The 16,850-nt window shown below is 38.4% G+C and overlaps 1 protein-coding gene across 1 annotated transcript; it reads right to left on the reverse strand.

Moving 5' to 3' along the window:
- Positions 1-274: 274 nt before the first annotated feature.
- LOC118770469 (regulator of G-protein signaling 20) lies at positions 275-11,967 on the reverse strand. The gene is made up of 5 exons (XM_036518158.1): positions 11,918-11,967; positions 3,433-3,581; positions 1,657-1,746; positions 823-1,057; positions 275-463 (listed from the first exon to the last, which is right to left on the reverse strand). Exons 2-5 carry the CDS (start codon positions 3,576-3,578, stop codon positions 275-277), a joined length of 660 nt encoding a protein of 219 aa, XP_036374051.1. The 5' UTR covers positions 3,579-3,581; positions 11,918-11,967.
- Between the last annotated feature and the right edge of the window lie 4,883 nt (positions 11,968-16,850).

Here is a 16,850-nt window from a genome sequence, read left to right on the forward strand (position 1 = left end):
GTGACAGACAATAAAAATATAAAAAATAAAAACTCATATACTTTGGAGTGTCTTGCTCTGTTGATCTGAAGTGAGAGATATCTACTTGTGGCACTGAGCCCTCAGCAAACTTGAGACATTTAAGTCCAGAGCTAGATATGCCTGAGTGTCCCTCAGGTGTAGATCACTATAGCTGTAAAATCCCTGTGAGGAGCAGGAAGGCCCTCTCCCATTATTCTATTCTAAATAAGTTACAAACAAACAGGAACAGTAGTAATGATCAGAAGGACAGAACCTACGGTTCTGCGGATTGCTCGGGAAAGGCCTGAAGCAGACCCAAGTAAGCTGCGGAGTTCATGTAGCGGGGGTACGAGTCTCTTTGCATTAACGTGTAGATCTGGAGCTGTGCGTCATCAAAGGTGTGGGAGGTCGGTTCCAGCATGTTCCTGTTGATCACTTCTCGAACCCGGGAGTCTAAACTCACCTGGAGAAAAAGAAGGAATGGGGGAAAGGCAAAGAATTACAAGATGAGAAAGAAAAACAGCAGTTATGCTGTCATACTCTCTCAGCGATATATCTGAGGTAACAGCGCTGTTCGAGTGTTCAGTTGTATGCATCACAAATGTTCAAAGGTAGTCGCAGTATTTCCCTACAGTAATTCAGCTCAAAACCTTTATCTATGTTTTATTTCAACAGAAAAATATCAAGACTCTCGACTATTGCTTTATTTCTATGCAGTTTATGGACAGCACTTTTCACTCCACACACCAGCAAAGCATTGTATGTATGATTGAATATATTTTGGTTGAATATTTCTGCAATATTCAGTTCAGGCACACTTACCTCTTTAGGTGAAAGGATTGAGATGTAGTCTTCATATACTACCCTAACTTTTTCCTCTATAACACTTTTGTTCGTTTCCTTTTTAAGGTCTTCACAGGCTAGCCAAAAGAGCATGTTTTCTTCGCTAAACTCTGTTCGCAGAAACTCGCGGAAGGCATTCCTTCCAGCCACGCTGGTCATCAGTTTGTCAAAGGATTGTCCCCAGGAGCGAACCTCCTCCACAGTGGGCTTCAGGCTGCAGGACACCAGAGAAAACACCTGCAAGTCTTGAAGCTACATGTACCCATTCCCCAGTATTTGGAAAATCTTAGGTATCATCTGGAGGCGACACACACAACTCTAACTCACACACTTAAACTTACATTTCAGTCATTTAGCAGCCACTTTTACCCAGTGCAACTTACAAAGCATGAGTGAAAAGTCTATCTAATAAATTGTGATGAAAAGGTGTACAAATGGGACCCTGCTAACCATATTTGAATATGTGTCAGTGCCAAGCACACTACTGAGATCACAGGTGTGTACTTGGTTCAACACGCAAGTATAACGCAATACAGTACCATCTATATTGTTATTTGTTCTATGTAGAATATTATCATGGTACATGTACATGTTGTGTTCAATAAAAATATTAACATGATTGCTAATGATAACTTGAGTTTCACTGTAGACTAACACACTGAAGGCTTCAGCGCTTTCTATCACACATGATCTTCTGTACGCTCCATCTATTCAGAGGTTTATACCAATTAAAAGTGCTTTTATCACCTGTTTGATTGGCAGTACAAATGGTCCATTGCTACATTCAGGGGAAGTGGCAGGCTTGTGACTAACCTCTCTTCACAGTTTGTGGTCCCCTCTATCTTGATGTCGTAGGAGGGTCTCCGTGTGCTCTCCTCCCCCTCTTCATTCCTAACAGTGAGACTGCAGGCCAGAAGGCAAATCATTTGATCCAGGAAGAAAATGCACCCAATAAAACCCCGAAACTTTATTTGGTTCTTCAAGTATCTGACCCTTTTCAGCATGCACAGTAAGAATATGTAACCATTTCTGAGTGAGCTGATGTTTACCATCCATTTAAATTGCACACTACATGAAAACTGCATTCCCTCAGTGGAAGTGCTTGCGTCATACCCACACATCAACACACACCATACATATTTCATTAGGGAAAGGCAAAACCCTGTAAAACTGCACCTGGTATGTCTATCCAGAACTAAAATACAGCCATATGTACTTTGGTTAACACACTGTTTTATGCTGAATTGCAACCAAATTCCTCTATAATACACATATGGTGCTGTCCCATAATCTGCCCATAAAGGATGTCATGAGCTTGGTTGTTACTGTGTTTCAGTTTATTTCAGTGACAGATAACCAATTTAAGATGTGTTATTCTCTGAATCCCTAACGAACAGCCATCCTGACAAGCAAAGAAAGCCTGGTGCGTATATTCCATTGGGGGAGCTTGATGTAAACACTAGCATCCTCCAGTCCTCTGGGCCCCGCTGTGCCATAATTAAGTGCCACAGGTTTCCACCAGGTGTAGAAGTCACTTGGCTGTAATGTAATTAAAACCTGGTGGGACTTCAGACCGGTTTGTAGCCGCGTCTGTAGCTATGAAACATTAGCAGCCCTTAATTGAGCTAAAAAAACAAGGCTGTATTCTTAACTGGAGCAACACTGCCAAGGGACAGAATTATCATATTTATTTCGACAAACTCAGCCAGGCACTTAGTGCCAGAATCTGTGAATCTAATCGCCTGCAGTAACAAACATGTAATTCCCACCTATGGTCATTTGTTTATGTTCTAAACACAAAGAGAGTTAGGACACAGGACATTTGTAATCTGGGCATATTTGCATTCCACACACGTGCAGAAAAACAGGAAACTAGTATTCGGGGGAACAATGAAGGCTAGATGTGGAAACACTGAACCAAATCCCAACGCTCACATTCAAAACCTTAGGCAACAATTACATTTTGTAATTGAGGGTCTGGGTTCTATTTTGTGGTGATTTGTCACATCTCACATTGCAATAGCACCTATCTGAGGACTTGGTTTTATCCCCTTGTAGTGTAATAGATAAAACACTGCCTTTCACTGTAACACAAGCCTATTTCCCAGCACAGCCAAATTGTGCTACTGCTGATGTGGTTCATCTTATTCATTCCTTAAATTCTCCTTATAACTTTGAATTCTTCCCTCTCTTAACCTTGCTGGAGAGTCAACAGTGGTGCACAATGTATATACAATCACTATGTCACACTTTCAATGACTTTCAGTTCAAAGGTCAATGACTTAATTTCACAATGGCAAAAAGAATGAATTAAAAAAAAACTGCCAGTATTTCATTTAGGACACCCCTATACCTTATCTGCAGTCATGTAAATCATGTGATTTTTTTCTGCAGGTCAGCAGATCTGACTCTAACATTCAGCTTGAGCTTCCCCAGAATATTCAATCACAGGCACGTGGGCAGGTATTTATCCATTTTCTTCCTGGGGAGCCCAGTGTTCGCTATGGGAGCACAGAGTAGGGTGCAGACCCCCCCGCAAGAGTCTGTCTGTAGCCCCAGATCCCGCAAAATGGCACGTGTGACACCTACCAGGAACAGCTGCAGCAGCAGCACCAGCAGAAGCAGCAGGCGTTGGAGCCCCGGTTCCCCAGGTTGTGCGGCGTCCGGGCGGCGCTCGTCGTCTCCTGCTGCACCGACATCTGTCGCTTGCGCATCTCCATCCGCTCCGATCCCATGGGCTGTGGGAGGGAATGCAGCACCCGGGCTCAGTGAGACACCCACATGCACACAGGACACAGATCACATGCAAACCTATGCTGCGTACACACCATTGGAGACAACGTTCCTGTGGATAATAGCAACTTTCCAAAATGTATTTTCCGCACACTTTAAATGGCCAACAAATAAGATTTGATCACATAGCGATAGCAAATGGAGGTAATATTTTTAGTACAGGAGCTGCACATGTGAGCTAAATAATGTTGAAATAGAACACAAAAGAATCTGCACTGTGAGTCTGTCAGAGCACAGCAGCACAAATGAAACACTTTAAAGGGACAATTAGCTGTATAAAGCTGTGTTGTGTTGGCAAAAATGCATTTAACTGTTTTGTAGTCGTTCATCTGAAGTCCACAGATTACCAGCTCATCCAAGTGGATTGGAGTGGAGTGGATTCTTTGCATCATCCTTAGTATAGTTTCAGTACAGCTTCCAGCCCTTTGATTCCACATTGTAATATCTAGTCCATTATGAAAGCACAGCATACTGCTGGAGTGTACAAAATAGCACTTAGCCAAATTAAGAAAAAGTGCAAATGCATGATTTAACAAAGTAGAGAGGAATTAAAACAGGTAAGAGAGTCATGCCACCGAGTGACAGTGATATCTGACTGTTCAGCTGGCAATAACATCTGGAAATATAAAGCATATAAGGGAAAAAAAAAAAACGTGAGTCACCAGGTATAAGATATAGGACTGTCACCATTTAAAAGTCCTTGATTAAATCAAAATGAGCTGGAAAGGACTTGTACAGTGCCTTCCAAAATTTGATATATACAGATTGTGATATTTTTGCTACTTTAGGCGTTTGCATTTGAGATCGAAAAATGACTATGAGAGCAAAATAAAGACTAGCTTTTAGCTTTTATTTCACGCTATTTACATGCACATATGTTTTTATCATTCTATAGAAAGAGCCATTTTAATGTTGAGTCCCCTTTTTCAGATGTGCAAAAGTTAAGTTAACAGATAAATTTCAAAACAAATCAAAGTGATAAGGTCTAATATTTGGTTGCATAGCCCTTTGATGCAATGACTGCATCAAGTCTACGACCCACTGACATTACCAAACGTGTGGTATCTTCTTTGGAAATGCTTTTCCAGGCCTTCACTGCAGCTGCTTTCAGCTGATGTTTGTTACGGGGGCTCTCCGTCTTCAATCTCCCCTTCAGCAAGTAAAATGCATGCTCAGTTGGATTTAGATCTGGTGACTGACCTGGCCAGTCTAAAACTTTCCACATTTTGTCATTGATAAAGGTTTTAGTTGCACAGGCAGTGTGTTTGGGGTCATTGTCTTGTTGCAGGATGAAGCGCCGGCCAACGAGATTGGAGGAATTGCTTTGTACATAACCAGACAAAATCTGTCTGTACACTTCTGAATTCATCCTGCTGCTGCCATCATCTGTTACATCATCAATAAAGACGAGTGAGCCAGGTCCAGAAGCAGCCATACATGCCAAGGCCATGACATTACCTCCTCCATATTTCACAGATGAGGTGGAATGGTTTGGATCATGGGCAGTTCCTATCTTTCTCCACACTTTTGGCTTTCCATCACTTTGGTGAAGGTGTATTTTGGTCTCTCTCTGTCCATACAACCAGAACTCTTCTGGCTCATCTCTGTATTTTTTGGCGAATTCTAATCTAGCCTTTCGATTCTTGCTGCTGATAAGAGGTTTGCATCCTGCAGTATACCCTCTATAATTCTGCTGATAAAGTCTTCTGTGAACAGTGGATTGTGATACTTTCACACCTGCACTCTGTAGACTGGTGGTGATGTCACTGATCGTTGTTGTAGGATTTTTCTTCACAGCTACCAGGATTTTTCTATCATCAGCTGCAGTTGTTTTCCGTGGGTGATCTGCTCTGTGTTTATTTTGAAATCCACCAATGGTTTCTTTTTTTTCAGAACTTTCCCAGTTGCTGTACTTGATTTCCTGTGCTATGGTTCTTAATGACTTAATAGCTGTTTTTCTGCCATAGTCAGTTCTCTGGTTTTCATGCTGGTGTATGTCTTCTTGCTCCAAATACAATCTCCACAGATGAAAAGATCTAAATCAAGGCTAGACACCCACTGCCCTTTTATGTGTGAACAATCCAAGCAAAAAAGAAACATGTGAGCAATGAGTTACACCTGTCAGTCATTTGTTAACTTACTTTTGCAAAATGGGGACAACCAACACAAAAACAGCCATTTCTCTAAAATGGTAAAATGTATGTGCATGTGAAAACTATTAAATAAAAGTTGATAGTTTCTACTATTATTTCACATTCATCTTTACATTTCAAATGCAAACACCTTAAGTTAATGGCAAAAATTACACATTCCATTCTACCGTTAACATACTTTTGGAGGACACTGTATGTAGAAATTCTGACAGTGTGCAAGCATGTGGGAAGGCATTTTCAGGATGCTTAATAATCTTAATGGAAAATATTTATATGGGTAATTTATTTATAACTCTGGTAACAGTAATGTCATTACCTACTCCTTTATGTGTGAACAGGTGCCCCTAAAATTAATTTCTGAAACGAACAGGTGTTGAATTTATTGGATGTTTGAAGTGATTGTTTGCATGTTTGGGCATGGCTGGATGCTCGCAAACACCAGCAGGTTTCCCACAGTAGTCCAGGAAATGCACAGTCGGCAAACCTTATATATTGACCTTATGACATTACAACAAAATTTGCAGAAACAAACATGAAAAAGCAGGATGTTTCAATGTAATTCAAATGGGTTAATTGTTATGTAATCTCACTCGGAGGGTTCAAGAGTTTTGCTGCTCATTTATATGTACATATACATGTTAGTTTCAAAAATCTGCTCCAATTCACTCTCGGTTCTGCTCTAGTCACAACAAAGACACAGCCATCTTAATAGTTATCAGTGCTTGCTGCCATGTGACCCCTCAAAATGCTATGGTTGGTAAACCCTACATCAGTTTCATAATACTGATTAAAATAAAAATAATTAAAAAAAAAATAAATAAAATAAAATGGGCTCATCTGGCAATGGTCTCACTTTCTCTTATCTCTCAAATAGATAATTTTTAATTTCCCTAAATGGTACATTAAGGATCATTTACAACTGGACTGCCACAGGGTTCAGTAGTAAGCCCTGTACTGTTTAATAAACACACAGATTCATGTAATCCTGCAAGACAAGCGGGACTCAATTACTTTTTGCTAACAATACCGAACTTTATTTATGCCCCTCTCTGTGCCTTTCACCCACCTTTTAATCTCATAGTCTAACTGTTCACATTGTGCCATTTTGATTTACAATGTGGGTCTATATATTTAAAGACGTGTAATCTGTAGACAATCATGATCATACAGAGAATCCAGAAAATAATGGTGAGCAATATATGTTGCCATCTGCAAAGACACTGCCTAAAACTCTTTGCTCGACTGCTTTGGATAAGAATGGATAGACTACTTCAGTGGACTGTTATACTCCTACTTGGATTATCACTGGTCACTAAATAGCCTAGTCCTATTCACAGTGTTACTGTAGTCTTCAGGATTATTTAAAACATCCACCTTTCCAAGTTTTTCAGTCCTCCACCCCAAACCTCTGTACCCTGACATGTTTTATCTATTCCAAAGACAGGGACCATTTATCTGTCCCCAATGCATTTAAAAACGATAGATAAATAGATCTTTCAAAATGCTATCAGGCAGCTCGGCTATGGAGTTCCTCAAGCAAAGCCTCTAATACAATCCATAAATTCAAATCATTGCTAAAGCCGTATCACCATGTCAAGGATTTACCACTCTGGTCCTGGAGGGCTGCAATACAACAGGTTTCTTTTCCACCCAGCAAATTACAGGACTGATGCAATTTATCACTACTTTAATTGAACCAGTTTAGCCCTCCATACATGCGCTTAGATTATTAGTCTGTTCATTGAAACATTAAAAATTTACTTGTTGCAGGCGAAATAAGATTATTTAAAATAGCTCACATCCAATCCAAAAGAATAAAGTTAGTTAAATTTAGATAACACAGCAACAGTCATGGTAATTCCTGTTTAGTCAATAAAACCAGGGATTACACAATACAACTTCCCGGCTAATTTGTACATCCATTATTTTTCATTAACTAAACGTTCATTCCCCAGTGAATTTCTTGGAAAATAACTGCTTTAAGGATGAAAAATAAAGAAAGAAAATGGTGACCATGGTATAATCCTTGGAGACTAATTAGCCATGCAACCCACCACCTGGTAACTCACATGTAGCACAACTCAAAGGGTAAACAAATGTTGGGGCATCCTGGTGGAAGGTTACTCACAAGTAACTAGGGGTGCAACGCATCAAAACAAAACTCACGGTTCAGATCGGATCATGGTTTTTGAGGGAGACAAATATCATGGTTTTGGTTTTTGAGGGAGACAAATATAACTTTGTTTTCCATTTATTACTTACAGAACTTAAAGAACACTTAAAGCAAGAAACTTTTGCCCATGGTCTTAAATGAAAACAACATTCAAGATGTCCAATGTTTAAATAATATTTTAAAATATTCAATACTCAATTGTTAAATTAAAGTGCAACATTCTGCTGTTCTTCGGCTGTGTCCGAAATCGCTCCCAATTTATTATAGCGTACATATATATATATATATATACATATATACATTTTACACTTGATCGTTGGACTTAACTGCCAGCTAGCTAGCTAAGGTTAGTTTCAACTAATTTGAACAGATGAAGCTGGATGCTAGTTTTTTCATCAAGTTAGCTAGTGATAGCTCGACAGGTAGCGGTATTATCTAGCTAGCAGGTTAATGTCAGTTGTAACTAGGTAATCATTTAGCTAGCTAGCTGGCACAGTTAGACACAAAGATCTTCATACAAATGTTCAAATTTTAGGGAATTATTACTTTAAAAAGTAACAGCAGCAGTAAAACTGTATTTCACACTATTATGGTTGAACTTTGCAATTAATTCGCGGTTCACAGGCGTGCCGAACCGGGGGGGGGGGGTAATCTGTACAGATCACGGTCCGTTACACCACTACAAGCAACACAACTCAAAAGTTTAAACAAAGGCTATGGGCATCCTGGTTTGAAGTTGAATTATAATCATCATAAACCATTTCCTGTTACCGCAACATATACTAATTCCAGAGATGACAAAGTAGTATGATTTGTAAGTGTCTCAAAATTTCCACACCGACCATTTGCATTTATCCCCCTTTGTCGTGTACTTAAAACTTAATTTCTTTAGCTACTTGTCTTCTGCATGGTTCAGAACCTCTTTTTACAACCACTTGTCTGAAGCTGTATGCTGAATCACACCATCCTTTTGTATAGCTGCCCACTATCCACCCCTTTATCCATCTCCAAAAGCTAACAGACATTCTGGTTCTCTTTTGCTACATGTTGCTCCTCTGCTTACTTTCCCAGTTTTGTCCATTTTTACCACACAAACGCTTCCTTTTGTACTCATGACCAGTGTTCCCCATAAGCCTTTACTGAGTTCCCAGCTGCATGCTGTGGGGATAATCAAGATGGAAAATTCAACTGCCTGCATATGGCTTAGAATAACAGGGTTAATGTGCAGTCATTGCTTAAAATCAAAAGAAATAGAAAATGATTTCCCAAGAGGAAATTCTACATTCAAATCAGATGAAGTCACAGACCGAAAATTGATTAAAATGTGCCATCTTTACTTGATGTACCATCTACTGCACTTACGATTGTATGATACACAATATCTGTGGCTCCATCTCCATCAAGTACTGAGGTTTCTCGTATGACATTGCCACTGCTGTGTAGGTGTTAAAAGAAGAGGATTTATAGGAAAACTAGCAGGGGAAATACAATATTACATGACACCAAATACAGCTGAATTATGGGTTATATATTGGTTCACCCACAGAAACAAATGTATCACAGTGACATGCCCACATTTCTTTGCACATACATTTTATGGGACGGGACAAATTTACACAAACTAGCTTAGCCCAGACTCTACCTCTTTTGCTATGCACTTCAGGATTTGTTCCTCTAGGATATGGTTTTGTTTTCATGTATGTCATCTTGCATGAATAAAGCTGTCAATCCCTCTCCAATGTGCAATACAATGGTACATAATGAAAAAACATGTTGGATTAGCTTCCACGTGCTTATTTTGATCAGAAGTCATTTTGATCATAACAGCTTACTTTATCAAATGCATGAATCAATAAGGAAAATATAGCACTGATTATATACTATACATACTGATTTCTGTTATTTACAACAAATAAAAACACTAAAATATTAACTTGAAATGAATTTATTCAGTGTCAGCTAATTTGTTATCTAAACATATTGTACAATAAATTAGAAACTGTATCTGTGTCAGTATGTATCTAATTTGCCAAAATTTTCTACATTTGGAATTAACATTATGTAGATCTATTGATTTAACAAATTTTGTAAATTTGCCATTTACTACATTTAGTTCATATAGTCATGAAATGTATGCAAAATATTGTACAGTACTTTTTTTGCAATAAGATAACTATAGTAAAGCAAAATTATTTCACATTTCTGCTTAAATACATCTAGCTTTTGGTTTATCAAAGCCCCTCAAAAAAGCTGGCGGGCAGAAAGGTACTTATTTGGCCTTTGATCAGCAGACATGTAAGTAAGTAGTTCTTGGAGCTCTGTGCACCAAGGAATTATCCAGCACAAGTCAATGATCTTACATCCTTTTTGACAGGAGGGGTCTGACAAATGCGCTGCTAAAGAGGAGATTAATGAACTGGTGCTGAGAGGTTGGTGAATTCTAGGACAGGCACTTCGAACTGATAACACAGTTATCTCTGAGGCCCTTTAATACCGATGTGAATGTCAGCTTATCAAAGAAAGGTGATTTTTCCACACACTGAAAATGTCTGTGTGAGTGAGGGAGAAATAGAGAGAAGGAAGAGGGGGCCAAGAGAGAAGGGAAGGAAAGCTCGAAGTAGAAACTAATAAAATAATCATGTCATAATGGCTTTGTCGGGAGGTACACATTTTAACCTTATGCAATGCACTTAGGAAAAGACATTACATGGTGGTCCATTGGTAATCAATGTATGCAACAGAATTTGCAAATAACTGTATTATTAACGCAGGTTTTCAGTGATAATTCCATAAAAGAAAAAAGGGGATGGCTTTAACTTAAACATAACATTCAAGCCATTAGTACATTTTCCCCTTACCTACATACAATATTTCATTATCTCAGGCTGCAAAACAATTGCCTGAAATTCATGTTTTAAAGTTAAGGCCTAACTGTTCCTTTCTGTAATCATCTCCTCCAAACTTCCACAGGCTACAAAATTGGCTTAAGTAAAGTTTAATAATGAAGTACAACGTTTGTAACCTGCCCTGGTATCAAAACAAGATTAGGTCTTATTCAGTGTCTTTTCCTCTAAATCAACTGCCCTGTTTGAAAGTCTAACAGGCCCAACGTTATATAATAACAGACGCATCAAATCACTGTTTTTGATTAAATATTTTCTATTCCTTATATCGGAAAATGAACTAATAAGTCATATCATTGTTTAAGACGGGCAAAGAGAATATTCAGATAAAAAATGTGATTGTTGTTTCTCGGCAGATGATGACAAACTTGCCTATACCGGCTGGCCAGCTAAAAGACAGTTACAGTAGCTATTGTATTTGGCTGTGGGGATTACAGTGGCAGTAAGGCGTTGCTCATGAATGAAAACGCCAGCATCAATGTATCGCATCACAGGCTGTACAGCCTACGCGAACCGGTGTCTTCCTAACCGGCAGTTTATCTTGGAAATTTGTACATATTAAAACCAAACGAGAAATCGTCTAAATTACTGACTGTACGCCTAAACCCTGTTCAATAAATAGCGCATGTATATTTCTATCTGGAAAAGCAGATTTGTTGCAGAACGATTTAGCCCATTCCCGAGCCTAAAATAACCAAAAGAACGAAATCTTACCGATACTGTCGGCACATAACCGACAGTAAAAGAAAATAAGAGATATATATTGATAGATATTATGCAGTTAGTATATGCAAACACCCGTTCTTAACATGAAACAAAGCCGTTACACGCATAGCATTACCATCCGATCATTAGAAAGTAAACCGCGAAGAGGACCTAGCTACGATACAGCTCCATCGTCCACGGCAAACGAATGAAGAGACATATATCATTTGCATTTTACTCAGTCACACTTATAATATAGGCCTATGGTTAAAGCTATTATCATTCATTTAATTCTACATAATACTGTATAAGTACACTTGTCTGCGGACACATCCCGGGGTACTTACAATTTCACCATGTATGCCAGATGGACGTAAATCTTTGCCTTGATAACATCCGTTGGCTCCAGGGTTTTCAGAAACCGGCTGCTTAGTATCCATGCGCATGCGTTCCTGCCTCCCGCACTAGTAAGAATAGCACTAGTAGTAGTGCTAGTAAGGGTAGTAGTGGTGGTTGTAGTACTGGCAATGGTGTGGTGGAAGGTATAGTGTCATAGGACTTGTGCATTGTGTATTCACAGGGATCGCATGTGGTAGCAGCCGATGTAACAGCTAATGTATGGCTGTTATGTAAACTACGTCGACAATAAGGGTATGTTAGGAAAGACATATTGGCAAATTCCAGGGGTCATGACCTGTTTTCTAGGGGGTGTTTGGTGCATAATCCATCGAAAAGCATATTGTTTGTGATTTTCATTTCACAGTCTCAAAGGGTTCATTTAAATGCACGGTCCTCAACAGGACTGGTCTGTTCTATTGTTTAGTATTGTTCCTAAATGTCCAACCAATTCAAGTGACATTTTTCCTCCGTCGTCTTAAATAACGTCACACTCAATCTGATACGAGTAACCAACACAAGATGAAGTGCACTGCGAGCATACAGGGCCGAAACAAACATGGCATTCACGTAATTTCTTCGAATCTGGTTTTCGGTTGCTTACCCGTGATTGTTGGAAGGGCTCAGCCATTTGTGAGGTTTGATGGTGAAAAGTGCTTTGATATCATTGCAATTAACACTTATTTGTTTATTTAGATGGATTTTCTTTAGCAAGTCGAAGTGATAGTAGTTATGATCACATGCATACATTTTTCATATGTGCGTTTAACGTATTATTATTATTATTATTATTATTACTATTATTATTATAGTGCATTACCTCACTATGCACGTTTGGAAAGGAGCCTGTTTTAACAAGCATTGTTTGTAAAAATGCAATGTTTAAGAACAGAACGCACACACAATTGGTCTGAAACTTCTTTTACATAAATCAGTTTGGTAAACAGCGAAAATAGTATATGTGGTGTATATGTTTTTGATATGTTTCATACTTCGCTACTGCTGTTTCTACTGGATTTCAGGAAGTCTTTTTAGCATAATGAAGATACACCTTTACAGGTCATAGATTAGAGTACCATGAATTTAAATTTTCACTGTCATTATAATACTAACATATGCCTTCTATGGCACTTGTAACACAACTCAACACACCAGTAGTGTTTTAATTTAAACAGCTAAGCACACAACATCAATTGCATGTGTCACTGCATTACTACTCTATAAATATATTACATGTTGTGTATCATTGCCACTTTAAGGCAAGCGTTCCATGGCTCATTGTTCTTAAAAACATATCAGTGACATGTGACCATTATTGACAATGTTGGCTTTAATCACCATTACATGCAATTAGGACATTTACATTCACAGCATTAATGAAACTGCACTAGTGAAACAATACATTCCGTGCCGGTTCTTCTTTTGGTCTTACAAAGTCCATTTTTCTTGCAAAGGGACCTCTTTGTGTAGGTTAATTAGGGTAATGTTTCATAGTACATTTATGCCTCTTGTGTAAAGTTATATTTTATACAACTTAGTTCATTCCGCACTGGGCAAATATTGAGCATATGTAACAAAACATGCATTTCCTTTTCCTGTTCATCTGCAGGTTGCCGTCTTCTTCGGCATTCACCACCATCAAGGACCTCCTCTTATGCCACATTGTTAATTGTCAGGCTGTACAATATTCTCCTCATTTCCTCATTCAAGGTGACACACAGCTCTAGTTTTTTTTTTTGTTGTTGTTTTCAGACCAATTTAAACTGTTATGTTTTTTACTCCAGTCATTTCAAGCAAAGTTCAGATACTCTTGTTGAAAGGTCTGTTTGATAAGTATTGAATATACACCTGTTCTACGTTGCAGAGAAGTGCACATTTAGGTTAATGAATACATATTTGACCTCAGTCTTTTCTTTCCAACAGAAAAGGAAAAAGTACAGTCTGAGCAAAAGAAAAAAAATCTCTATGAGCTTCAATAGTATCAGCCTCATACACTGACTTAGTCATCACCATCATTAGCATACATATGCATGTACGATTACTCGTTTATATTTTCTGAACTAGGATCTGATAAGAATTTGGAGTAGTAGGTATTAGATGCTGGTGCTTGTTTCCAGGCAACCAGATCCCATAGTTATGTATTATTCTATGATAACAATGATTTCAGATGTTGATAAGTCAAATGTCAGTGAATATATCATTATTTATGGTCTTTTTCTTGATATTCCTCGGTCATAAAACACAAAGGCTAACCAAACATTTATTAAATAAATGTAACATGTTTTATTGTATGTATACTTCCTCATTTCAGTCGTGCCTTTATGGATACATACAGACACATCAAATGGAAAATTTAAATTGAGCATTTTCATAAATAAATGACAATGAACCGCGTGGCAGAACCTGTCAATGTAAGGCTTTGTGTTTGCAGTAACCACAGTGTCACAATAACGAGAGTGGTGACACAGTGGATGAGTTTAAAATTACGTTTTAAAAAAATTCTTCCTCCTGCAAGGTGAATGCATTTAACTCTGCTCAAACAAGAAAAGAAATACCACTAGCTACCACTAGATGGCAATCAATGACAACATTTTGGAATGCATTTTCAATACTTCATTTTCTTCGAATATTGAGATTCTTTTAATTATTGTGGATATGTTCGATTTCTGAAGTTGCATTCAAAGTAGAATTTGCCTTTATTCCATGTCTGAATGCACAGCTGGACACCTTCACAGCATACAAGACAAAAGATTCATCCTGCAGTTTCTGGCCTTGCATTCATTCATCCATTGTGATATAATGGGTTCTTTTTGAACACCACAGCCCTCTGTGGGACTCATTTCCTGATGGATGTAGGTGACACTGAAACCTTGTGTGGGAGGGCTTTGCCTGGGTGCTACAGAGCCACACCGAAGGAAAATCAAAATGGACACTGGATGCAACTCACATGGAGGACTGCAGAGAACTGGAAAGAGTTAGGAGGAGAGCATTATCCTTGGGCAAGAGCTTTCTTTGCCTGCACGGACACTATTGTATCTATTGGAAGGTTGTAGGAAACATTACACTGTAAACTATTCCAGTACATATTGCACAAAAGAAAAGACAATTGTATGGCAACTAAATGCCTAACTGTTGAGAATTATGAGACTATTCAATACATCTGTTCTGAAAAACATCTTTTAGTAAGGGGTTTTTGCCTTGGAGAGAAAGCATGTTACAGTTACTGAAACACACACACACACACACAACACATACACACACAGTCACACTAACACACTATCAGTGTTCACTGAACGGAATTCTCCAGATGCAATCAAATTCATGCCCTACTGCCTGCCAAGGCACCTGAAATGACAAATCTGAAGCTTCCATGTGAACCTAATTTGGTGTGTTTACTAGCAACACATACACACAGCATACAGTGTCTTCAGAATGCAGACAGCGAAGCCAACCATATTAAAGCAAAACAAAATTAATGAATTGGGTTTCTAACACATAAACCGTGAGACAGACACAAACACAGCAGTCATTCAGCTTTGAACATTTCTGATGAAACCAATCAAGGTAATTGAGCCAGCTCTGTAACACCTGAAAAGGTTACAAGGTACTCAAGATTGATTGTAATTCTTCATTCGGCTTCAGAGGCTGGCTCTCAGATAATTAAGTTTGAAGATGCTCCCTGGCACCCAGGAGAGTAACTCTTTATATCAGTGGGGCACCAGCAAAAGGAGTGAAATGGTTGCTCCAAACAAATCATTCAGTTTTGTGCTTGCATGCTGTTACACAAGTTCTCTATCTTAACACAGCCACTGAAACAACATGGAGATGGGAAGATGTGGTGTTTTAAATTGTCTTTAAATGAAGGACTGTCGGCATTGAAATAACAATGATAGTGGTGACATTTTTTAAATAAGATGGCTTGATCAGTAATTAAGACAATAGTAGGGTAATACCTTTGACTAGAATAAAACATTTTGAGTAGTTTTTTTTGCTTAGTTCATAAACTTAACACATTTTACATGAATGAGGGAAAGTAAAAATGACCCTTGTGGGGAATATGGCTGGAATTAAAACAAAAGGAAAACAACACTTGAAGCACTTCCAACAAATGTGTTTTAGCAGATTGGTTTTGGTATGGCATGGTATCTTCTAAAATACATTCTGGGCATGTATTCAAACTAATTTCATTTGGAAAGATATATTGAAAGAAAATCAGTTTATAGCCATTATAGAAAATGCTCTGAAACCTCTTGTACCGGGAAACAATTAAGTGTTCTCTCCCAGTAGAGGGGCCATTTCTAGCAGTGACTCCAGACTTCACTGACAGCAGTGCTGTAAGCTATAACGAGTTTGACAATGTATAAGTGAACAGGGAATTTGGCTGATATGGCACTGTAGCTTCTTAGGTCACTGTTACTGAATTGTTTTCTTGAAGTATTTTTTGTCTTGGTCAATTGAAATATTTTCCTCCCTTCTCAATCCTACTGTGGAAAGCCTCTAAGGAAAACATGCTGTGCATTCATGGCTTTATTTACCTGTACAACAATTTTTCACCTTATTTGTTTCACCAGGTAGGTAACCTAAACTAAAATTAATTAAAAGTAAGCAAATTCTCTCACTTCTCTCTCTTTTTTGCAGGAGTGGTGTGTAAAGACAATATTTGGGGGAGGGGGGATATATTTTTTTAAATCAATGCAACCTTTGACTGTATGTAAAAGGCCAAATACATTTAGCCGAGTCAGCATCTTTTTTATTCAATAATCGCATGTTATATGATGACCTTTGCAAGAATGTCACCCACGATTTTTCTTTTTCAGATGTTCATACATTCCACCTTTGAATCACACACGCAAATTTTCCACCAAGTCTACAACATGGGTGACG

Source organism: Megalops cyprinoides, chromosome 2, assembly GCF_013368585.1.
Source record: "Megalops cyprinoides isolate fMegCyp1 chromosome 2, fMegCyp1.pri, whole genome shotgun sequence".
Lineage (NCBI taxonomy): Eukaryota > Metazoa > Chordata > Actinopteri > Elopiformes > Megalopidae > Megalops > Megalops cyprinoides.